The 24,804-nt window shown below is 45.9% G+C and overlaps 1 protein-coding gene across 2 annotated transcripts; it reads left to right on the forward strand.

Annotated features, from left to right (window-relative positions):
- The first annotated feature begins 353 nt into the window (after positions 1 to 353).
- On the forward strand, positions 354 to 23,631 carry FLCN (folliculin). 2 transcript variants are annotated; one of them, XM_053366228.1, is made up of 12 exons: positions 354 to 501; positions 1,711 to 1,981; positions 4,790 to 4,936; positions 6,844 to 7,065; positions 10,388 to 10,548; positions 12,157 to 12,248; positions 14,223 to 14,413; positions 16,926 to 17,039; positions 17,453 to 17,576; positions 19,647 to 19,778; positions 20,916 to 21,021; positions 21,639 to 23,631. In XM_053366228.1, the coding sequence occupies exons 2-12, from the start codon at positions 1,733 to 1,735 to the stop codon at positions 21,838 to 21,840; spliced, it is 1,740 nt and encodes a 579-aa protein (XP_053222203.1). In that variant the 5' UTR covers positions 354 to 501; positions 1,711 to 1,732; the 3' UTR covers positions 21,841 to 23,631. The 2 variants fall into 2 exon arrangements, with proteins under 2 accessions (XP_053222203.1, XP_053222202.1); XM_053366227.1 differs by lacking the exons at positions 354 to 501; positions 1,711 to 1,981 and having other exon boundaries at positions 4,502 to 4,936.
- The last annotated feature ends 1,173 nt before the right edge of the window (positions 23,632 to 24,804 follow it).

The following is a 24,804-nucleotide window of genomic DNA, read 5'->3' on the forward strand; positions in this document are numbered from 1 at the left end:
CTGCCTCCATTCTCTTCCTGAGACGGTACGAACCCCAGATTTGTATTGCGGAAATATTTCTGCGCAACCCGTCCCCTCTTTCATAGATAGACCCGCCCGTTCTCTCCAGGCTGGAGTAGGCGAGGGCGAGATCATTTTCCTATTCTAGGGGGTATAAGTGACGATTAGGAGGAGAATGCCTGGAGGCTAACATGCGAGGTTCTGGAACTGAGTTTTTTTGTAGCTGTGCTTTCGACTCTCCACTCTGTACCCTTGTTCTCCGCGGGCCTAAATAAAGGCGACTAGAGCTCGCTTGCCTCCCCCTTGGAGAGTGGGCCTAATGGTACGTCCCTCTCAGTCAGAGTCAGGCGCTTCGGGCAGGACCAGAAGTCTGGATAACTGCGCATGCGCATAGAAGGTTGGCGGAAGCAAGGTGTAGAATGTTGTCCCTAGACCCGCGATAGAAGCCGACCTCACTCAGGACTAGGAGCTTGGTTTTGCACCTGCGGAGGGAACAAAGGGGTAAGGTCTTGGGGGAATGCTTGGGAATGCCAGAGCATGGCTAGGGATGGTGGGTTGGGGGTGTTTCTTTGAATGCGTGTTGAGCTCAAGTTTCCTGCAGAGAGAAGGAGCGAGCATGTTTAGAACTCAAGGCAAGCAGGATGGGGAGTCCCCACTCCAGAATCTATGCATTTTAAAAACTTCCCTGTGCTGCACTTTTGACTAGACTCGCTTGCATTGGCTTATTATGCTGTTAAAAGCTAACAAGCAACCAGAAATGATATTGAAACAGGTCGCAGCTCAACAGGGAGATCTGCTCCTGCCTAGCTGCCCAGGGGGAGGAAACACACGAATGGGAAGAGCTAATGGGTGAGAAGATGGAGGAGCTTTTACAGACTCCAGACAGGGAAGGGCAAGTCTTGGGGGAAGACTTGCTGGATTGGCCGCCAAGAGGTGCCTGGTGCTATAGCTAGCCAGCTATAATGCCCTTTGACTGCAGTTTTTAGATTACGTATTTAAGCAATGCGGTTTCATTTTGTACTGGGAGGCAGTGTTGTGTAGGAGTTGCAGGGTTGGGCAAGGACTGGGGAGATGAGGGTTCGAGTCCTTGCTCAGCTGTGTAACTTACAGCTGACTTTAGGACCAGCTCTGGTGTTCCAGCCTACTTCACAGGGTTGTTGTGAAGAGGAAATGGAGGTGGGAGAATCATGTACAGTGGTACCTTCGGTTACATACACTTTAGGTTACATACGCTTCAGGTTACACACTCCACTAAGCCAGAAATAGTGCTTCAGGTTAAGAACTTTGCTTCAGGATGATAACAGAAATCGGGCTCCGGAGGCACAGCAGCAGCAGGAGGCCCCATTAGCTAAAGTGGTGCTTCAGGTTAAGAACAGACCTCCGGAACGAATTAAGTACTTACCCCAAGGTAAGTATACCATCTTGATATAAATTTATGTGAGTTCACCCCACTCCACTATCAAGGAGCTTTGTCTGTTACGTTTTCATGTTGGCAGCTGCCTTATTCCTTGTAGAAAGGTGGGATATAAATATTAGAAATAACATATTAAATATAGGGCATACTAGGGGGGGGGTTTGCCAGTTTTTCAGGGAGCAGTGTGTGGAAAATGCTACACTTTGCTCCTCGAGGAATGCGAGTGGGTTCTTTTTTGAGGCACAGGTTCTGGAAAGGCTGTGTCTGAGACCTGCGCCTCTCTCTTGATTCTCCAGGGATTCCTGCCGGGGAGCCGCAATGAACGCCATCGTTGTGCTTTGCCACTTTTGTGAGCTGCACGGGCCTCGCACCCTCTTTTGCACGGAGGTCTTGCACTCGCCTCTTCCGCAAGGGGCGGGCAGCGGAGACAGCCCCGGGCAGAGTGAGCAGGCAGAAGAGGAGGAAGGAGGCATTCAGATGAGCAGCAGGATCCGGTCGCACAGCCCGGCGGAAGGTGCCAGCGCAGACTCCAGCAGCCCAGGGCCAAAGAAGTCCGACATGTGTGAGGCGAGTAGATTTGAGACCGTGAGCTGCTCTTGCACCAGAATGGAAGTGTCAGTATCTTGCCTGTCAGTGCAAGACTCTGCGTCTTCACCTTCAAGCACTGTGGAAATTACTCCCGTGCAAATACTTGGAGGATTTGTTGCTTTGTTGTTGTTTAGTCGTTTAGTCGTGTCCGACTCTTCGTGACCCCATGGACCAGAGCATGCCAGGCACTCCTGTCTTCCACTGCCTCCCGCAGTTTGGTCAAACTCATGCTGGTAGCTTCAAGAACACTGTCCCACCATTTCGTCCTCTGTCATCCCCTTCTCCTTGTGCCCTCCATCTTTCCCAACATCAGGGTCTTTTCCAGGGAGTCTTCTCTTCTCATGAGGTGGCCAAAGTCTTGGAGCCTCAGCTTCAGGATCTGTCCTTCCAGTGAGCACTCAGGGCTGATTTCCTTCAGAATGGAGAGGTTTGATCTCCTTGCAGTCCATGGGACTCTCAAGAGTCTCCTCCAGCACCATAATTCAAAAGCATCAATTCTTCGGCGATCAGCCTTCTTTATGGTCCAGCTCTCACTTCCATACATCACTACTGGGAAAACCAGAGCTTTTAATATACGGACCTTTGTGCAAATACTTGGAGGATTTGTTGCTATTATTTATTAAATTTATTGGTCATTCTTTAACCATAGTAACTCAAAAGTGATTCAGAATGGAGAAACAAGCAAACTCGTATTTTGAAACCAGCATTGAAAAACAAAAGCAAAAGACAATTCTGCTTTTAAAAAGCTGGATTATAATAGGGTTGTCATAATAATAGCTTTTATTTTGCAAAATCTCCCCCCCAAAAGTTTTTTTTACCTATTTTTTAGGAAAATCACCAAAAAAATCAACACTTCCAATATGGGCTGCCATATGCCCAGATATTTTTGCCATTTTCTGAAAATTTGACCCGGATGCCATTTTCGACGGATGAATCCTGGCTATGTCCGAGAAATTCTGGATGTATGGCAGCCCTAAATTATAACATCCCACCCACCATAGATAATTGAAAGCTAAAGGCCTGGTGGAAAATAAATGTTTCTGCCTGGTGCCTAAAGATATGCAGTGATGGTGCCAGGAGAGTCTCCCTGGGGAGAGCATTCCACAAGCTGGGAGCCACCACCGAAAAGGCCTGTTCTCGTGTTTCTACCCTCCGGACCTCCTAAGAAGGGGGCACATGAAAAAGGGCCTCAGATGATGATTGCAGTGTCTGGGTCGGTTCATATGGGGAGAGATGGTCCTTGCAGTATTGGGGTCCTGAGCCGCATAAGGCTTTATAGGTGAAAAACCAACACTTTGAATTGGGCCCGGAAACTAATTTGCACCCTATGATATATCCTTTGTGACACAAATGGATTTCTCATGCCCTTATCGTGTCTAGATCAGGAGTGGGGACCTTCCTCAGCTGAAGGGCCGCATTCCCTCACAAATGACTTTCTGGGGGCCACATGCAAGGCAAAAGGACCACAGCCTAGGACCCTCGTTCCTACGGGACCACCTCTCCCGATATGCCCCACGGAAGACCTTAAGGTCCATAAATAGCAACACCCTAGATGTCCCAGGCCCTAAGGAAGCCAGATTAGCCTCAACCAGAGCCAGGGCCTTTTCAACACTGGCTCCGGCCTGGTGGAAGGCTCTGTCTCATGAGACCAGGGCCCTGCAGGATCTGATTTCTTTCCGCAGGGCCTGTAAGACAGAGTTGTTCCGCCTGGCCTTTGGCTTGGAATCAACTTGATCCCCTCCCCCTTTTTCCTTTTTCCTTTCTCCTTCTGTGATGGAACCCCTATTTGGGGACTTCCCTGACTTTTTTCTGGCCCATGTGGGACCAGTCTGGATAGTTAGCCTTGGTGAAGACTTGATGTTTTCATCCCCCAAAAAGTTTTTGATAGAGTTTCCACTGAAATGAGGCTGCATTTTAATGTTTTAATGTTGTATTTTAATCTTGTTTTTAAGCTGTATTTCAATCAATTGTTTTTATATTGGGTGTTAGCCGCCCTGAGCCCGGTCTTGGCTGGGGAGGGCAGGGTATAAATAAATTTTATTATTATTATTATTATTATTAAAAGTGGATGGAGCTTTGTGCTTGACTCTTGCCTTGTGAACGGGCACTATATTCCAGCCATGTAAAAGTCAAGGGGTTCCTTCCTCCACTTCTCTAACCAGGCAAGCATGACCCATTATCACAGCTCAATGTTCTTAAGCTCCTTTAAATGGGCTGCAGCTATTATGGGAAACCTTCAAAGAGGCTCCCCACCACCCCTTACCTAAAGAAGGAAGTACATTTCCCTGTGGTAGATAAGCAGAACAATGGAAAAGGAGTCTTCTTACCAGTTAGAAACTTTAATAATCACAGCGAGGGAACCAAGGACACATCTAGAATGGCGGTGCTCCCAGTTAAGGAATTACACTCCCTTAATCTACGTCACTCCTACGCTTGTAATCTGAGCTCGTACCCTCTCTGCTTTCTGTTCTGCCACTTTTTGAGCTCTCCGTGACTTTGGAGAAGGGAGTGTGAATGCTGCCCAGAGACTGTGAATCTGTTAACCCTCTCTCTTCCAGTGTCTCTTTTCCTAGCTGTTCCCCATCCAGTATTTCCCAGCTTCTGCCTTCTGATCTGTGTCCCTCTGCAAGCCGCTGTTCCAAATCTATACTGTCCTGCTCCTGGGAATATTCGGGATCCGGATCAGGAGCAGGGGGAGGGGGAGGCTCCCACCGTTCCTCCTCAGTGCATCCCTTCTCAGCATGGTCCCTGACATACACTAACTCTGGCTTCTCTTTCTGCCACCAGGGGTGCCGCTCTCTGCCTGCAGGGCACCCGGGCTACGTCAGCCATGACAAAGAGACCTCCATCAAATACGTCAGCCACCAGCACCCAAACCACCCCCAGCTCTTCAGCATCGTGCGCCAGGCCTGCGTCCGCAGCCTCAGCTGTGAGGTGAGCCACATACCATGCAAATAATTGCCAGAAGCATCCTCTGGCTTAACATTCGTGCATTATGTGTATTTTAATGAACCAAACAGAGTGGAAGATTCTGAGTGTATGAACTTGAAGAGTGCTTAGCTATTTTTTAAAAAAGTTGCTATTTTGTTAAGTTGTTAATATTGTTTTACAGATTATAAATGCCGTATTGATTTGTTAATCGTATAATACGACTTTTGTTGTAATGGTGTAAACATATTTTATTCTTCAGTTGCTGTTTTATAGATGGTAATTGTCGGATTGGTGATTTGTTCATTATTTTATATGATTTATGCTGTATTTGTGATGTTCTGTTCTGGTTTGGACGTGGGTGGCACTGTGGGCTAAACCACAGAGCCTAGGACTTGCCGATCAGAAGGTTGGCGGTTCGAATCCCCGTGACGGGGTGAGCTCCCGTTGCTTGGTCCCTGCTTCTGCCCACCTAGCAGTTCGAAAGCATGTCAAAGTGAAAGTAGATAAATAGGTACCGCTCTGGCGGGAAGGTAAAAGACTTTTCCGTGCGCTGCTCTGGTTCGCCAGAAGCGGCTTAGTCATGCTGGCCACATGACTCGGAAAAACTGTCTGTGGACAAACGCTGGCTCCCTCGGCCTATGGAGCGAGATGAGTGCAAAACCCCAGAGTCGTCTGTGACTGGACTTAACGGTCAGGGGTCCCTTTACCTTTTTTTATTCTGGTTTACCATGTTGTTATTTATTGTTTGTAAACCGCTTTGGGATTCATTTGCATGAAAAGCGGCCTAGAAATACGTACAATGAATCAAATCTCCCTCACTCACTGTTTGGGGAAGTGATCAGTGGTTGATCACCTGCATTCTGCATGAATAAATATTTTCTTTTATCTGTCCTAAGTCGTCTTTGGATGTTCTCAAGTTCTAGTGTTAGGAGGGAGGGAGGGAAAAATTATGCATCTAGTTTCTCCTTGCCATGTATAATTTTAAGAACTTTTATCATGTCGCCTCTTATTTGCCTTTTCTCTGAACTGAAAAGTCCCAAACGCAGCAAGCTCTCTCCCCCATGAACTTGCCTGGTCCTCTTGCCCTGCTTGGTAGCCATCACTGTCTCCTGTGGCAGGTAGTTCCACAGATGAACCGCACCACATAAACAAGTACTGTATTGGCCCGAATATAAGCCGCACCTGCAAGTAAGCCGCACCTTTAAAATTCGGCAGCTAAGGGGAGGCTAGGGAGCCACGGATGGGATGGGTGCCGTTGCCCCACACTCCCCACACTCACGATAGGAATTTGGGGAAAAAGAAATAGAAAGGAATATAAGCTCTTTTTATATACAGTAACAGCAGCAAGAATATTACTGGCCCAAAAATGGAAGCAAGAAGAATTACCGACGATTGAAGAATGGAGGATGAAGTTAATGGACTATGCAGAATTAGATAAACTAACAGGAAGGATTCGAAACTGGTGGGGCCAGAAATTCACGGAAGACTGGAGTAAATTTACGGACTATTTGAAAAGTATTTGTGAAGATCAGACGACGTTTGTAGGTTTGCAGGAAGTTTTGTGAGGAGTATTATTGCATGTATTGCAAAAATGGAGAAGGGGAAGGATGATTTGTTAAGAGATGTAAAGGCAATATAAAGTTAAGAAATGCATAAGAAGTGGTTAAAACAGTGGATCATCAGAGGTCTGATGGAAATCTAAAAAGATTGTATAAGTGATAAGTTTTGTGGTACATTTTATAATTTATATGTTAAAATCAATAATTTTTTTTTTAAAAAAGGAATTTGGGGGGAAAGTGCGACTTATATTCGGGTCAAAACGGTACTTCCTCATATGTGTCCTGAATCGTCCAGTGCTCAGCTCCATTGCATGTCCGCGGGTTCTAGTGTTAGTTTGCTCTCGTTGCCAGGTCTGCCCGGGACGCGAAGGCCCCATCTTCTTTGGCGACGAGCAGCACGGCTTCGTCTTCAGCCACACCTTCTTCATCAAAGACAGCTTGGCGCGCGGCTTCCAGCGCTGGTATAGCATCATTGCCATCATGATGGACCGCATCTACCTCATAAACTCCTGGCCTTTCCTGCTGGGCAAAGTCAGAGGCATCATCGACGAGCTTCAGGGCAAAGCGCTCAAGGTGGGAGCATGCTTGGGGGTCACTGCTGTTTCTCCCAAATATTTTTCATTGAATTTTTAAAATATAATTTTTATTAAATCTCCAAAAATATTCCAGAACATTTATCATCATATACAAAACCCTTTCCCCCCAACATAACTTCCTTGTCTTCCCACCCCTACATTCCTGGTGTTTGTTTTTTATTTCTATAATAATAATAATAATAATAATTTGATTTTTTTATAGCCTGCCCATCTAGCTGGGTTTCCCCAGCCACTCTGGGTAGCTTACAGCATATATACAAATATCATTTTTATTAGCTTTTTACAATGCACGTGTTTTGATTATCTAAACTTCACTATCGTTGGTTCTTTCTGTAATCCGCTGCTACTATATTTATTTATTTATTCAAGATTTTCTTGATTTGCAAAAGTGTGTGCAATGTCTCTCGTATTTTTTTTCCATGTAACATTTTTACAAATCAGTTTCATTTGTTGAGACATTAGGAAGAAAAGGGGGAAAGAGGTGGAGGAGGGAAAGATGGGTGGGGTGGGGTGGCAATGTTTCTATTTTACCTACTATATGTAGGGTTTGGTGTCAGCGTTGCTTGTGCAGGTTCTTTGCTGTTCGCTTATGTTCCTTTGGTGGTGAGAGAGGTTGGGGTTGGCCTAGGGTGTGGTTGTTCATTTGTGGTTGGCTGTGGTGGTCTTTGTTTTCACGTGTGAGTGGGGTGGGGATCAGGTTAGCCATATTGATTTGTAAGCTGTTGGTGGATTTTTGTCGTCTTGTTGGGCTGTGTGTGTAATAAAGGGGAGCCATACCGGGGTGAAGGTGTCTTCTATTTGTCCCCATGCCAGTTTCAGTTTATTGGTTAATTTTTCTAGTAAGGCTGGTTCCCATACTATTTGGTACCTTTGGTCCATGCTTACTCCTGACAGCTCTCTCCAGTGTCTGGCTATGATGTTTTTGGTTGCTGAGAGTAGGTGGGCTATGAGTTCTTTGTGGAGTAAGTGGGCATTATTGTCTTGGAAGATGTTTAGTAAGGCCAATTCTGGGGTGGTTTCTAATACTTGCTTGGTTATTTTACTTATTTCTCGTATGGTTGTTGTCCAGGATAGTTGGATTTTGGGGCCCTTCTACCACATGTGGAGGTTTGTGCCTCACTGCTAATATTTTAAATCTTGCCCGCAACTTCATGTATGGGCAATACTTTGATAGGGAATCCATCAATAGGCTCCATCAATTGAATTTTAATAAGGAGAAGCAGGTTGCTGAAAAGAGAAATGGAAGAAAAATTAGTTTCAGAAAAGGGAGAAGTTGTCATGATTGCTGAAAAAGGGAATCATGGAATTGTGGAGTTATCTACAGTAGAGCCCAATGGTCATCTAGTCCAACCCCTTGCAATGCAGGAATCTCAGCTAAAGCATACAGGACAGATGACCATCCAACCTCTGTTTAAAAACCTCCAAGGAAGGAGAGTCCACCCGTTCCTGAGGGAGACCACTCCACTGTTGAGTAGCTATTACTGCCTGAAAGTTCTTCCTGATGTTTAGCTGGAATCTCCTTTCTTGTAACTTGAAGCCACTGATTCGAGTCCTATCCTCCAGAGTAGGAGAAAACAAGCTTGTTCCCTCTTTTGTGTGACAGCCCTTGAGATATTTGAAGATGGCTACCCTACCAGCCCTTGGTCTCCTCTTTTCCAGGCTAAACAGACCCAGCTCCTCTAACTGTTCCTCATAAGGCTTGGTATAGGGTATAGCGATACTAAGGGCCTTTTTGGTGCCTGCTCCCAGACTTTGGAACTCCCTCCCTAGAGAGATTTGACTATGTTTCCAAGCTCAGTTCTAAGTGTTGGTGCTGACCTTTAAAGCCCTAAACGGCCTCAGCCCAGTATACCTGAAGGAGCGTCTTCACCTCCATCGTTCAGCCCAGACCCTGAGGACCAGCTCCGAGGGCCTTCTGGTGGTTCCCTCCCTGCAAGAAGCCAAGTTACAGGGAACCAGACAGAGGGCCTTCTCGGTGGTGGCGCCCACCCTATGGAACACCCTCCCGTCAGATATCAAAGAGATAAACTACCTGACATTTAGAAGACATCTGAAGGCAGCCTGTTCAGGGAAGTTTTTAATGTGTGACATTTTAATGTATTTTTAATCTTTGTTGGAAGCCGCCCAGAGTGGCTGGGGAGACCCAGCCAGATGGGTGGGGTACAAATAGTAAATAATAATAATAATAATAATAATAATAATAATAATAATAATGTCCTTTGAAGACTTTCTCATTTCAACGGGCTTTTGGGAACTGACTGCTTTTAGTGAAAGGGCTGGCTGGTGCTGTTCTGTTTTCATTGCAGTTATCTGTATGCATCCAAGAGGTATTCATAGAATTGTAGAGTTTGAAGGGGCCACAAAGGTCATCCAGTCCAACCCCCTGCAATGTAGGAATCTTTCGCCCAACGTGAGGCTCAAACCCATAACCCTGAGACTCATACTCTACTTGCATATGTAGTTTTCATTTTGTTAATGTTTAATTGTTTTTTTGTTAATTATGGTGGTCTTCCCCCCTCCCCTATGCCCTCAGGTGTTCCTAAAAAGCCGCCTCAGGTTCCCAGCAGGGAAACAAGTGGGGTATAAATAAATTTTAAAAATTAAAACTATCATACTCAGGTTACTGAGTCAATAATAAAAGAGACCAAAAGGGAAAGGATGCGTGGTCTGGAATTACAAAAGGGTTCAGTGCTACCTTAAAAGCCAAGGTTCGAGGACAGAAATCTGGCAGAGTCTGGAATAACCTTGTGAAGTGAAAGGATAAGAAAGAGGGATTTATATCTGGATGCTAGGATAGAGATGATCAGGAAAACAGGAAGTCACAATGAGAGGTAAAGGAGATGCTGTGGGATTGGTGGAAGTCAATGTTTGTTTTTCTTTTTAGTGTTTATATTATTAACTTGTAAGATATGGATTTGGTTTTTGTTTTTTTGAATGTCGGTTTTTGTGTTTTGTGTATTGTTTTGTGCTGTTGTTGTGTGGAAAATACTAATAAAATTTATTTTTTAAAAAAACAAAACAAAAGGATTCAGTGCATTTTCATTCTGTTTTTAAATATAATTTTTTTATTAGTTTTCCACATTATTGCAAATCCATCCAAAATTACTTTAATACAATTTCTTCAAATCAGGTTTCCCACTCCTGTTGCAAACATATGCCCGTTTCTTCCTCCTATTGCCACATCTTCTCTTCTTTAATTTCCATTCCCTCCATTACTAAGTTGTTGTCCAGTTTTGCAGCAAGCCATAATTTCCTCCTCACAGGCAGTCTGTCTTCATTCTCGCTCGTCTGTCCTACAGGTCTTTGAAGCTGAGCAGTACGGATGCCCCCAGCGGGCGCAGCGCATGAACACAGCCTTTACGCCTTTCCTGCACCAGCGGAACGGAAACGCGGCTCGTTCCCTCACCTCTCTGACGAACGACGAGAACCTGTGGGCCTGTCTCCACACGTCCTTTGCTTGGTAACCCACATTGTGTGTCTCTCAAGTACACTGCCGGATTTACGTATAAGCTAAACAAGATGTACATTTCCAAAATACAGTGGTGCCTCGGGTTACATACGCTTCAGGTTACACACTCCGCTAACCCAGAAATAGTGCTTCAGGTTAAAAACTTTGCTTCAGGATGAGAACAGAAATCGTGCTCCGGCGGCACAGTGGCAGGCCCCATTAGCTAAAGTGGTGCTTCAGGTTAAGAACAGTTTCAGGTTAAGTACGGATCTCCGGAACGAATTAATTACTTAACCCGAGGTACCACTGTATAAGATAAAAAACAAATAAAATAAAACCTATAGACAGCAACAGTGTTTTGTGTTGGGTAGATTCCTATGATGTAAGTAACGGCCCCCGCCTGCTAGCCTGCTCCCTAAAATATCACTTGTTTGCTCCCTTCTATATATAGGGTGCCTACATTCTGCACGGACTGGTTGCGTGGCAACATGTGCAAATGGCTTTAGATACCTATCAGGTCCATAAATTACCATAGGGCAAATACAGTGGTGCCTCGCAAGACGAAATTAATTCATTCCGCGTGTCTTTTCATCTTGCGATGTTTTTCGTCTTGCGAAGCACGGTCCGTCGCAACTGCGCCTCTTCAAGCGGCTTTAAGAAAAAAGCGAACAAACTCACAAGACATTTTCGTCTTGCGAAGCAAGCCCATAGGGAAAATCGTCTTGCGAAGCAACGCAAAAACCGAAAAACCCTTTCGTCTTGCGCGTTTTTCGTCTTGCGAGGCATTCGTCTTGCGAGGCGCCACTGTATTCAACACAAAAAACAACGACCATTTGTTGTTGACAAAGGACAGCTGGACATAGAAAGGGCCCCATTACCTTCAGTAGCTTAGGGCCTCATCAGACCTAAATCCGGCCCTGCTCACGTAGTATGACAGCTATGCTTAACCGCCAAGGAAAGATCTTGATTGAATATTCAATTTCCTTGGATTCTGTTGCATTGATTAAGTCTCAAATAAATTTGTAACGGACTCTGCGCCGGATCAGACCTGAGGATCCGCGGAGTCTGCTTCCCATAATAATAATAACAATAATAACAATAACATTAACAATAACAATAACAATAATAATAATAACAACTTATTATTTATACCCCGCCCATCTGGCTGAGTTTCCCCAGCCACTCTGGGCGGCTTCCAATTGAGTGTTAAAAACAATGCTGCATTAAATATTAAAAACTTCCCTAAACAGGGCTGCCTTCAGACGTCTTTTAAAGATAAGATAGCTGCTTATTTCCTTCACATCTGAAGGGAGGGCGTTCCACAGGGCAGGTGCCACCACCGAGAAGGCCCTATGCCTGGTCCCTCACTTCTCGCAATGAGGGAACCGCCAGAAGGCCCTCGGAGCTGGACCTCAGTGTCCGGGCTGAACGATGGGATGGAGACGCTCCTTCAGGTATACAGGACCGAGGCCGTTTAGGGCTTTAAAGGTCAGCACCAACATCAACACCAACCAAGTCGGAAGGACTTGAAACCGTTGCCCGCCCACAGCTGATACATAGAGGCGACATTTTTGCTGGGCCATCTGTACTTAAATCCGGGGTCCTTTCTTGCTTCCTCAGGCTCCTGAAGGCATGCGGCAGCAGACTGACAGAGAAGCTTCTGGAAGGTGCGCCCACAGAGGATACCCTTGTTCAGATGGAGAAATTGGCTGGTAAGGCTAACGGCTGCTTGAATTGGAAAAAGTGTTGGGTGGAGGAGCGGTTGTCATGCAGTTCTACTCAACATTGATCCAGAACAGAACCTCAACGTACAGTTAGCGGAGTAAAAACTTAAAACCGTAGCAGGATTCCCCCAAAATAGACCAGAGACAATTGTATTTCATCCAGCAGAGCTTTTACTTGGTACTGAAGACAAATGAGCAGTAATGGTCACAAATCCAATACAATCAAGACTGGCCCTGTCCATAAGAAATCCAGTTGCAGCAGACTTAACTTGAACTTACAATAAGTCTAAACCTTAACACTATATACAGAACACCACACCAGAAGGAAGAGAGATAGAAAGAGTGAAACCCAGGCTCCTTCAGGCCTTTTATAGTCAGCATGACCTTGACAGAAAGAGATAATCAATTTAAGCTGGCTGTACTCAGCTTCTCTGAAGGAATAACCCAAACATCATGAACATTCTGCTTGTTTCTTTCACACAAAAAGCTTCCAGAACCCTCTTGAATTAATCAGAATAGGAAAGATCTCTGCACATCAGATCAATACTCTAAGAAATGCAAACTGACAGCCCCATCCACCCCCCAAAATTTTTTGGGAGGAATGAGTGCTGAACTTGGACTAGGAAACTCCGGCCTCAAGTCCATGTTGGATCTTTACCTCTTAACTTGCAGGGTTTATATATTGATTTTATGTATATATTGGATGTACTGTATTTTTCCATGTATAAGACTAGGGTTTTTTTTACCAAAAAAATTAGGTTTGAAATTGGGGCTCGTCTTATGCATGGGTCGTGCTGAGGGGGTGTTTTCTTAATTTGAAGTCCCCCAAACTGGGGGCCATCTTATACATGGGGGTGTCTTATACACGGGAAAATATGGTATATATCACCTTTCCTTCTCTTGTCTCTCACTCAGATCATGCGCGTGCGCACACACACACACTCCCTCCCTCTCTCTCTCACTAGTACAGTAGGTGAGCTGAAAATAATGCCAATATATTTCGCATTTGGTAATCAATGCAACCTTGGGTTTCAGACAGTAGATGGGGAGACGAGTCTAAAAAGCCCGAGAGACACATTTTCACAGTCCTCTAGTGGTTAGGGGGCCCATCTATCAGAAGTAATGTTTTTTAGCATTAACTTGATTTTCACGAAACTAGGCCCCCTGAGGTATATTTTGCTCTAGGAGGCTTAGTTTGGTCAGAATCGAGTGTATACACTTCTAGAATGAACCCTAAATACATGACTTCTGGTAACTGAGCTGCCATAGCTGCTAGAGGGCCGGGAAAATTTGTATCCCAAGCTTTTTGGACTTGCCTACCCATGTACTAGGGACGCGGGTGGCGCTGTGGTCTAAACCACCAAGCCTAGGACTTGCCGATCAGAAGGTCGGCGGTTTGAATCCCTGCAACGGGGTGAGCTCCCGTTGCTCGGTCCCTGCTCCTGCCAACCTAGCAGCTCGAAAGCATGTCAAAGTGCAAGTAGATAAATAGGTACCACTCCGGCGGGAAGGTAAACAGCATTTCTGTGCGCTGCTCTGGTTTGCCAGAAGCGGCTTAGTCCTGCTGGCCACATGACCCAGAAGCTGTACGCCTGCTCCCTCAGCCAGTAAAGCGAGATGAGCGCTGCAACCCCAGAGTCGGCCACGACTGGACCTAACAGTCAGGGGTCCCTTTACCTTTTTACCCATGTACTATCTAATACCAAAGGGACACATTGGTTATCAAATGTGATTTCCTCCCCCACCAGTTCTCCTACCCCACTAGACCCCCATCTCTTTCTCTCGCCCGTCCCCCTCTTTCTTCCCCAAACACCCTCACACGACTTTCATTGTGTTTTCTTAGCACCAGCTTAGTACCACACTCACTGCTTAACGCATGTATGCAAACAGCTCCTTTCCTCTTCAGAAGGAGCATGGAAATGGTATTTCCTTCCTTAAGGCCTTTCTCTCTTTCTCCTGGAGATCTTGAGGAAGAATCAGAAGGCTGGGACAACTCTGAGGAGGAGGAAGGGAAAGCTCCTAGCCAGGGTGACGCTCGGGAATCCCGAGAGCTTGTCAAAAGCCCCACGGACTCCTCCCTCACCTTGGACTGCAGCAACTGGAACATGGCGCCCCGGAACCAGGGCTTCCGGTCCCTCCGGCACCTCAGACAGGTACAGGTGGGGTGCTGACCTGGGGCCAGCATGAGGTTTTTTAAAAATTTTCATAGAATCATAGAATTATGAGGTTGGAAGGGACCCCAAGAGTTGTCTAGTCCATCTGATCAGATGAAACTGTTTATTCCCATATTCTGCTAGGCCAGAGATGTTTAGGGAAGCTTTTAACGTTTAATAGGTTATTGAATTTTAGTGTTTTGTTGGAAGCCGCCCAGAGTGGCTGGGGAAACCCAGCCAGATGGGCGGGGTATAAATAATAAATTATGTATATGTTGCTTGTTTTTTCAAAATTTGTCAAGAGCCTTCTTGATTTTTAGACTGGGCATTGTTTTTATTCAGTCTTTTAAAATATAACCAACGACACTGCTGTAACTGTGTATTTTTGAAAAACAGCAACTACAGGGACTTGAGGTATAAAAAATGAGAATAGTCAGTGTGGCATGTAGTTTAGCAATATGACTCCCTCCTTTGGCAATCCTCACAGAACTTCTAGCCCAATGGTTGTCATTAATTTGATTGGAATTAATTTTATAATGAAATGATTTTAGAATGTTTTATCATTTTACTGTTTAGCCGCTCTGAGCCTGGCTTCAGCTGGGGAGGGCGGGATATAAATAAAAATTATTATTATTATTATTATTATTATTATTATTATTAAGAAGGAATAATTCCACCCAAGGAACAGTGGCAGGTAAAATTGATGAACTACAGTGGACGCTCGGGTTGCGAACGTGATCCGTGCGGGATGCACGTTCACAACCCGCAGCGGTGCTCATGCGCAAAGCGCAATTTAGCGCTTCTGCGCATGCGTGACCACCGAAACCCGGAAGTAACCCATTCCAGTACTTCCGGGTTTCGGTGGGTCCGTAACCCAAAAAAACGCAACCTGAAGCGTCTGTAACCCGAGGTATGACTGTATACTGAAATGGCCAAACTTAACAGGAAGAATTAGAAAACCAGGAAGAGGCAAAATTTAATAAAGAACGGGGAAAGTTTATGATCTGTTTGAAAAATTATTGTAAACAGTGACATTCATTGGCAAGTTTGGCCGAAGATTGGAACCATGGATTGGCAAAGGATTGATCATAATAGAGTTACGGAAGAGAAGCAGAGGGGAAATTGTTATATGAGTATCCCCGCAAAGGGGGCGGGGAGGAAAGTCAAAGGGGATTTCATGTTTTTATTGTGTTTGTTTACTTTCCTTTTGCTTATTGTATGTCAAATTGAAAATGCAAAAATTAATTGTATATATAAAAGAGAGTCATGTAGTCCAACCCTCTGTAATTCAGGAATCTCAACTAAAGCATCCGTAGCAGATGGCCATCCAAACTCTGCTTAAACACCTCCAAGGAAGGAGAATCCACACCCGAGGATGTCCATTCCCCTGCCAGACAGTTCATACCGTCATTCTTTCAGATGTTTAGTCGGAATCTCCTTCCTTGTGACCTCAAGCCACTGGTTTGAGTCCTGCCCTCCAGAGCAGGCGAAAACAAGGTTGCTCCCTATTTCATGGGACAGCCCTTGAGATATTTGAAGATGGCTATCCTATCTCCTCTCAGTCTCCTCTTTTCCAGGATAAACGTACCCAGCTCCTTCAACCGCTCCTCATCAGGCAATGTGGCTCCGCCCACTTTTGCCATGCCCCGCCCCTACCCCTATCAATGCAGGGCGTTTAAAGATTCTGCCTGTATTCTAAATTCATAACAACAGTAAGCCAAAGGGACAGTGTTTTCTGAACATGGGTGGCTGAGTTTGAAGGCTGCAGTGGAAGGATGACTGGTTGAAGCATGGGTAGGCAAACTAAGGTCCAGGGGGCCGGATCCGGCCCAATCGCCCTCTAAATCTGGTCCGCGGACGGTCCGGGAATCAGCGTGTTTTTCCATGAGTAGAATGTGTGCTTTTATTTAAAATGCATCTCTGGGTGATTTGTGGGGCATAGGAATTCGTTCATTCCCCCCCCCCCAAAAAAATACTCCGGCCCCCACAAGGTCTGAGGGAAAGTAAACCGGCCCCCTGCTGAAAAAGTTTGCTGACCCCTGTATGAAGCTTGAGAGGGTGCGTTAAAAGAATGGATGGTAATATTTACATCATTACATCCTGAAGGTCCCGGGCCACAGAGAGGATAGGCTGGCCTCAACCAGAGCCAGGGCTTTTTTGGCTGTGGCTCCAATCTGGTGGAACGCTCTGTCACAAGAGACTAGGGCCCTGCGGGACTTGACATCTTTCCGCAGGGCCTGCAAGACAGAGCTGTTCCACCAGGCCTTTGGTCAGGGCACAGCCTGACTCCCTCCTTTGGCAATCTTCACAGAACTTTAGCCTAATGGTTGCCATCAATTTGAGTTGAATTAATTTTATAATTAAATGATTTTAGAATGTTATACTATTTTATTGTTGTTAGCCGCCCTGAGTCCTGCCTCGGCTGGGGAGGGTGGGATATAAATAAATTTTATTATTATTATTATTATTATTATTATTATTATTATTATTATTTCCCCCACTTTAATTTTAGGTTCTGGGGCCTTCCGCTTTCCGCATGTTGGCGTGGCATGTGCTCATGGGGAACCAGGTCATTTGGAAAGCGCGGGACGCAGACCTTGTCCAGTCCGCCTTCGACGTCCTTCGGGTAGGAACCTAAGAATCTGCCTTATCAAACCCTCAGTCCACCTGGATCAATATTGCCTGCACTGAAAGGCAGGGGCTCTGTGGGACTTCAGAAATTCCCAGCCCTGCAGAGAGATGTCAGGATTCGAACCCGGGACCTTCCAAATGCAGAGCAGGTGCTCTGCGACTGAGCTACCGCCCTTTCGCCAGAGCCGTGTCTGCTCTCAGTCACCCGGGCCCGTGCATCTTGGGGGCGGAGAGGTGTCTGGCGGTGATTGGCTGGGCTGCCCTGATGTCACAGGAGGGGGTGGGGCAGGCAGAGAGCCCTTGTCCCCTTCCAGCCTGCTGCCGACTCTCCCTGGGCAGAGCTGTGGGTTGCGAGAGCGAAACTTGTGCCTGGGGCGGGTTCTCACCCTGCTGCCTTTCCGTCGCCAGACCATGCTGCCCATTGGCTGCGTTCGGATCATCCCCTACAGCGACAAATACGAGGAGGCTTATCGGTGCAACTTTCTGGGCCTCGCTCCCCACGTGCAGATCCCGCCCCACATTCTGTCATCTGGTAAGAGCACCTTAACCTCCTTTCTTTCTCTTGGGTCGGCTTCCAGCACATACAGAAACGTCAAACATCAAAAACTTCCCAATACTGGGCTGCTTTCAGGTGGCTTCTAAAAGTTGTATACAGTGGACGCCTTGGGTTGCGAACATGAAACCGTGCGAGATGCACGTTCACAACCCACAGCAGCGCGTCTGTGCACGCATGGGTTTGCGATTCGGCGCTTCTGCACGTGTGCAAAGAGCGATTTAGTGCTTCTGCGCATGCCCAACTGCCGAAACCCGGAAGTAACCCGTTCTGGTACTTCTGGGTTTCGGCGCGTCCGTAACCCGAAAAAACACAACCTGAAGTGTCTGTAACCCAAGGTATGACTGTAGTTATTTATCTCCTTGACACCTGATGGGAGGGCGTTCCACAGGGAAGGCGCCACTTCCAAGAAGGCCCCGTGAGTTTCATGGCGGAGTGGAGGATTTGAACCCAGGTCTCCCAGGTCCTAGTTTGACACGCTAACCACTATATCACACTGCCTTTCTGAATCGTATGTGGCAGATCCTCACCCCCTTGCAGATCATTTCAACTTTGCTCAGCTTTTAAAATATATATATATATATATAAAACTTCCTTTTATCATTATCATTATCGCAGCTTGACTCAAACTCTCATCAGAATAATTGGGAATTGAGGGTGTTTGACTGGAACTAGAGATGGAGTGGCCACTGAAAATATGTATCAATTTTATCTGTGTTTTACTGATTTGTTCGCAAGCTGCCTTGGGGATTAGTGTTGGTGAAGGACAGTTGAGCCAACGAGAAAGAATAAAGCTCAGGTTGTAGTTGAGTGGTAGAGCACATTCCTTGTAGGCAGAAGGTGGAGGATGTCAGATCCTGGTGTCTCCAGTCAAAAGTACCAGGTAGCCGGGGGGGGGGCACATTTTGGGGCTTGTGGTCAGTGCTGGATTTACGAATAAGCTAAAGAGCTATAGCTTAGGGCCCCACTCTCTTGGGGGCTCCAAAAAAATTTAAAGGGGGGGGGAAATTGGATGTACATTTCCAAAATATAAGATAAAAAACAAATAAAATAAAACCTACATACAGCAACAGTGTTTTGTGTTGTGGAGGCTCCTATTTGTTATGTGCAAATGGCTTTAGATACCTATTAAAGGTAAAGGTACCCCTGACATTAGGTCTAGTCGCGGACAACTCTGGGGTTGCGGAGCTCATCTCGCTTTACTGGCCGAGGGAGCCGGCGTTTGTCCACAGATAGTTTTTCCAGGTCATGTGGCCAGCACGACTAAGCTGCTTCTGGTGAACCAGAGCAGCGCACAGAAACACCTTCCCGCCGGAGTGGTACCTATTTATCTACTTGTACTTTGACGTGCTTTCAAACTGCTAGGTGGGCAGGAGCTGGGACCGAGGAACGGGAGCTCACCCTGTTGCGGGGATTTGAACCGCTGACCCTCTGATCGGCAAGCCCTAGGCTCTGTGGTTTAGACCACAGCACTACCCTTAGATACCTATTAGGTCCATAAATTACCATATAGCATATATTCAACACAAAAAACAGCGACAATTTGTTGTTGACAAAGGACAGCTGGACATATAAAGGGCCCCGCTACCTTCAGTAGCTTAGGGCCTCATCAAACCTCAATCCAGTCCTGCTTGTGGTACACTTGCAATGTTGAGAGACCGCCATGGCCACTATTCCTCTCCAGTTGCTTCTTTGCTTTACTTTGCTCTCTACCCCATCAGGATAAAGCTTTCAATGGTAGATTTTATTTTACTTTATTTTCCTGCACAATCTCTGGGCTGAATCCAGTGTTAGTCATTAGCATTCCTGTCCATTGATTTCAGTGGGTCTACTCTTGTGACTAACGTTGGACACGACATGCTGATGGGAGTAGCAGTCCAGAATCTGGAAGGCTCCTGGTTTCCCATGCCTGCTCTAACCATTCTACTGCACTGTCTTTCGGTGTGGTAACTAACTATCCTGTGACTAATTTAGGGACGTGTCTCAAAGGCTGCACTGTGGTGAGTTACTGTTTGCAAAACTCTGGTGTGGTCTTTCTTTCCCTTTTAGAGTTCACTGTCCTTGTGGAAGTCCGCACGGCCACGCGGTCGAGCCTCTACCCTGTCTTGTTTGACGATGAGCAGCCTCTCAGCAAATATGAATTTGTGGTCACAAGCGGGAGCCCCGTGGCAGCAGACAGAGGTACGTAGCGTGCCATAACAAGAACAGAGTCCTTTGTGGTAGCCACGTTGAGACGGCTGTCACCACGATAAATCAGAGACACCTACCATGTTGTTGTTTGTTTCAGGGGAGGGTGGAGGAGAGGAATTAGGTATACAAAAAGAGAAGCTGTGTTAATAATAATAATAATAAATTTTTATGTATATCCTGCCCTCCCCAGCTGAAGCCGGGCTCAGAGCGGCTATCAACAGTAAAAGTAACACAGTTTACATAAAATTACGATCAATTAATTGAAATACATTCTAAAATCACTTCATTCTAAAATCACTTCAGAATCAAATTAATGGCAACCATTGGGCCAGAGTTCTATGAGGATTACCAAAGGAGGGGGTCAGACTGTGCCTTGGTTAAAGGCCTGGTGAAATAGCTCTGTCTTGCAGGCCCTGCGGAAAGATGTCAAGTTTGTGGCATGAAATACCGTACTTTTCCGTGTATAAGATGCCCCAATGTATAAGACTCCAAATAGAGAAAATGGGAGGGGGGAGATTGCCCAGAGTTGTTGAGTTTTATTGGGGGTGGTTGCCGAAAATCGCTCACCCGCAGGAACACAGCAGCCAATCGCATACATATTGGCGATGCCACCAATCGTCGGCACGCTTGCTGAAAGCAAGCACCAATCGCCTGCCCAATTGCTGCAGAAGCCAATAGCCAGCAGACTTTGCAGCACCCACCAATCACCTGCAAAAACGGCATGGACAATATCCTGCTCGCGGCAGCCACCAGTCGCACCTCTCCACTATCCGTGTATAAGATGACCCCAAGTTTTTAGCATAATATTTTAATAACCTAGTCTTAAACATGGAAAAATATGGTACCTGCATGGAAGTTTGGGGCAGCAGGAAAACTGCTAGCACATTTGCAAAGCTAAGTATGGTTTCAGATGGGATGGGGGACCGCATGTTGAGATTCCTGTATTGCAGAGGTTGGATTAATGACCCGTATAGTAAGACAATGCAAGCTATGGGGTTGTGCCAAAGGACAAGGTGGATTTTGAGGAGGTACCTGCGTGTGATAGAAATTTTGTAAGTACATATTTTTGCCCAATGCTGCACTGCCTGCTTCCAGAGCACAGCCAAGTATTTTTCTTTCCGGTTCCAGTTGGTCCCACCATCTTGAACAAGATTGAAGCGGCCCTGACAAACCAGAACCTCTCTGTGGATGTGGTGGACCAATGTCTTGTCTGCCTTAAGGAGGAGTGGATGAAGTAAGTGTCCAGGGGCCTTGAGAAAAAGTTTGTTGGATGAGGCCAGAGCCCTGTCTTAAGCCCAGCACCTTGTTTTCTCAGTGGCCAGTCAAAGGCCTTTGGGAAGCCTGCAAGCAACAACCTGAATGCAACAGCAATTTCCCCTGCTTCTGATTCATGGCAATGACTGTTCAGAGGCTTTATCAAACCCTCAGCTTAATAATAATAATAATAATAATAATAATAATAATAATAATAATAGATATTATTTATACCCTGCCCATTTGGCTGGGTTTCCCCAGCCACTCTGGGCAGCTTCCAACTTATATACAAACAATTAAACATTAAAAATCTTCCCAGTACGGAGCTGCCTTCAGATGTTTAGAGACAGATTATACAGGGGTACCTCTGGTTGCAAATGGGAGCCATTCCAGAGGCCCGTTTGCAACATGAAAAGAGCGCGGGTTGCGATTTGCCGCTTCTGCGCATTCGTGAGTGGCGAAACCCGGAAGTAACCCTTTCCAGTACCTCCGGGTTGTCGCGGGACGTAACCTAAAAGGACGTAACATGAGGTATGACTGTACGGCATTCCACTACGCGAAGTGCGTATGAATTTTCTTTCCTTTTCCCCTCTGCAGCAAAGTGAAGGTCCTCTTCAAATTCACGAAAGTGGACAGCAGGCCGAAAGAAGACACCCAGAAGCTGCTTAGCATCTTGGGAGCGGCCGAAGAGGACAACGTGAAGCTGCTGAAATTCTGGATGACCGGCCTGAGCAAGACCTACAAGTCTCACCTGATGTCGACGGTCCGCAGCCCGACTTCTTCGGAGTCTCGAAACTAGGAAACTAGAACTCTTTCGGTTCTGCTTGAGGAAACCTTCACTTGAACCTTCAGCCTGGATGTTCTCCATGCAGCAGAGCAGCCTGGCTGTTTCAGGATGCAAGGGGACACAGAATCTCATGGCGTATCCTCCGCAGATCAGAGCGTGCTTCTGTGTGCTGGTTTGCAATAGGTTTGGAGCGCCTTCTCCTTCCTCCTGATGGTGAAGCTTCTTTGGCAAGAAAGCTGTTTCCTCTTGAAATCTGAGGACTGAGGGGGCTTCTGGACTTCTTCCTCTGTGACACCAGGCTAGAGGGGTGAGGTGTTTTATTACCTGGTGAGGCTTCATCGACACCTTTCGTAATCTGGTGACCACACATGGCAGCCTGAGAATCTGAATTAGTCTAGGGATGGGTTGAAATGGTATCTCAAATGCCCTGCAGCATCTAAGCAAAATTAAGTGGCTACTATTTGATGCCCCTCCAAACTCACAGACAGGACTATTCCTGAGGGGGCGCCTGTCCCGACGTCTGCATTTAGGAACCAGTTTGCAACCATCCTGTTCCCCCCCACGTTTGGAAGTTCTTCCTTCAGTAAGCAAGCCTGTATTGTGGGAAGTGACCTTTGATTCCCCAAACTCCCCATCTCAAGAATCATCCAAGAAAAGCCGTCCAGCTGGCTGAGACGCTGAAAAAGACATGTTTGGCTGCTCTAATTTGAACGAATTTGTGGAGACCTCTTCTTCTCAGGCAATGGGAGGACAGGAAGCCCTGTCACCCGCCCTGCGCGGGAAGCTAGGCCGGAGAGAACTGGGAAGGAAGACCACCCTTCCAGGTGAGGTGATGATACCCAATTTGCATATTGACCTGCCTAGCGGAGCAAGTGGGGAGGGGACCACCCTATTCCAGGATGCCCTCTTCCTTGCAGCAAAACAGAAGCTGACACTTAAAAATAAATGAAATCTTGCACCAAAAGGTCCTGTACTGTATTCTGGAGGAAGGCAACGTGAACTTGCATCCCTGTTACCCAGAGTTATGTTGTTGCCTTGCACTTTTAGCAAGATCTGACTCTTGCCTACTTACTAAGACTTATTGCCAGTAGCACAAGGAAAGGAAGCAAAAGAATTGTTTTGCAAGTGCGTTGCAGCTTTATATCCTGCATGCTTACATACCCAGATCCTCTTCCTAAACTACTTCCATGCGCAAGAGCTCATGCATTCAGTTGCAAAATGGGAGAATATTTCAAGGGTGCCATTAACTCTCTCCTGTTGGTTTCAGTGGGACTTGAAGGATTAATTTTGAATGGATTGTACCCAATTGTACCCAGCCTAGGAAGTAGTAGCTTTTGCTGCTGCACAGCCTATTTCTAGTGAAATGGAATTTGCAGAAATAATTTCTTTTGAAACGTGTTCAAGAACGTAAACATTAGTTAGTTTCCCCCCTTCCCTTACCCCATGAAGTTTTTATTTCTAATTGCATAACTAAGGTGATGGTGGGCAAACTCCACAACTCTCCTTTGCTGGGAAAGAAAACCTAAACTTAAAATATTTAATGTTTTATTTTAAAACGGGGAGAAGTGAAAAAAATAATAGGTGAGCCTAGGTTTGCGGTGTCTGATTTTAACATTTTTTATCTTGGCGTATGCGGTTAACATATTTATACTAATCTACTCTACAGGAAGATTCCTCTAACAAAACTAGCTATTATTTCCATTTTGGAGATGTTAGCAGCTCCTTATTGATTTTTTGTTAATTATTTCAAAGAGTGTGTAAAAATGCGAACCAATAAAAAAAAATGTTGTATTTTTTCCCCTATGAGGAAAATGTGGATTTAATGTTTTGGGGAAATGGGGCTTTTCCAAGAGTGTGGTTTTTTTGCTGTTCAGCCCAGTAAAACAGTGCCTAATGGACAAGTCACTGCCCATTTGAAGTAACATACCCTCAAATATCAACAACCTCAGATATGCAGATGACACAATCTTGATGGCAGAAAGTGAGGAGGAATTAAAGAACCTTTTAATGAGGGTGAAAGAGCGCAAAATATGGTCTGAAGCTCAACATCAAAAAAACGAAGATCATGGCCACTGGTCCCATCACCTCCTGGCAAATAGAAGGGGAAGAAATGGAGGCAGTGAGAGATTTTACTTTCTTGGGCTCCATGATCACTGCAGATGGTGACAGCAGTCACAAAATTGAAAGACGCCTGCTTCTTGGGAGTAAAGCAATGGCAAACCTAGACAGCATCTTAAAAAGCAGAGACATTGCCAACAAAGGTCCGTATAGTTAAAGCCATGGTTTTCTCAGTAGTGATGTATGGAAGTGAGAGCTGGGCCATAAAGAAGGCTGATCGCCGAAGAATTGATGCTTTTGAATTACGGTGCTGGAGGAGTCCCATGGACTGCAAGAAGATCAAACGCATCCATTCTTAAGGAAATCAGCCCTGAGTGCTCACTGGAAGGACAGATCGTGAAGCTGAGGCTCCAATACTTTGGCCACCTCATGAGAAGAGAAGACTCCCTAGAAAAGACCCTGATGCTGGGAAAGATGGAGGGCACAAGGAGAAGGAGACGACAGAGGACGAGATGGTTGGACAGTGTTCTCGAAGCTACAAACATGAGTCTGACTAAACTGCGGAAGGCAGTGGAAGACAGGAGTGCCTGGCATGCTCTGGTCCATGGGGTCACGAAGAGTCGGACATGACTAAACAACAACCCTCAAATCAGCTATCTGCTTGTTGAATTGCTTAATATGTGGGAGGCTGGTTAAGAATTTGATCCCTCCTTACTCTAAAATGAAAGGGGGCTGGACTCTCAGTCATGGGCGTAGCCAGGATTTTTTGTTGTGGGGGGGCAAGGCTCAGCAACTTTTGCTTTCCAAAAAAATTTCGTTGGTCCATCCAACGACAATGAGTAGATCACTGCCAGTTTTTAATACTGTGAGTAGATTGCAGTCTGTTGGGAGTTGGACCTCCCTGCCCTAGATGGTTGC

This window comes from Podarcis raffonei, chromosome 14 (genome assembly GCF_027172205.1).
Source record: "Podarcis raffonei isolate rPodRaf1 chromosome 14, rPodRaf1.pri, whole genome shotgun sequence".
Classification (NCBI taxonomy): Eukaryota; Metazoa; Chordata; class Lepidosauria; order Squamata; family Lacertidae; genus Podarcis; species Podarcis raffonei.

Coding starts and splice junctions, on each gene's coding strand:
- FLCN (XM_053366227.1), top strand. CDS start 4,517: ATGCTGCCCAGAGACTGTGAATCTGTTAACCCTCTCTCTTCCAGTGTC. Junction 10,549..12,156: donor CTCCACACGTCCTTTGCTTG/GTAACCCACATT, acceptor TTGCTTCCTCAG/GCTCCTGAAGGCATGCGGCA. Junction 17,577..19,646: donor GCCCCACATTCTGTCATCTG/GTAAGAGCACCT, acceptor TTTCCCTTTTAG/AGTTCACTGTCCTTGTGGAA.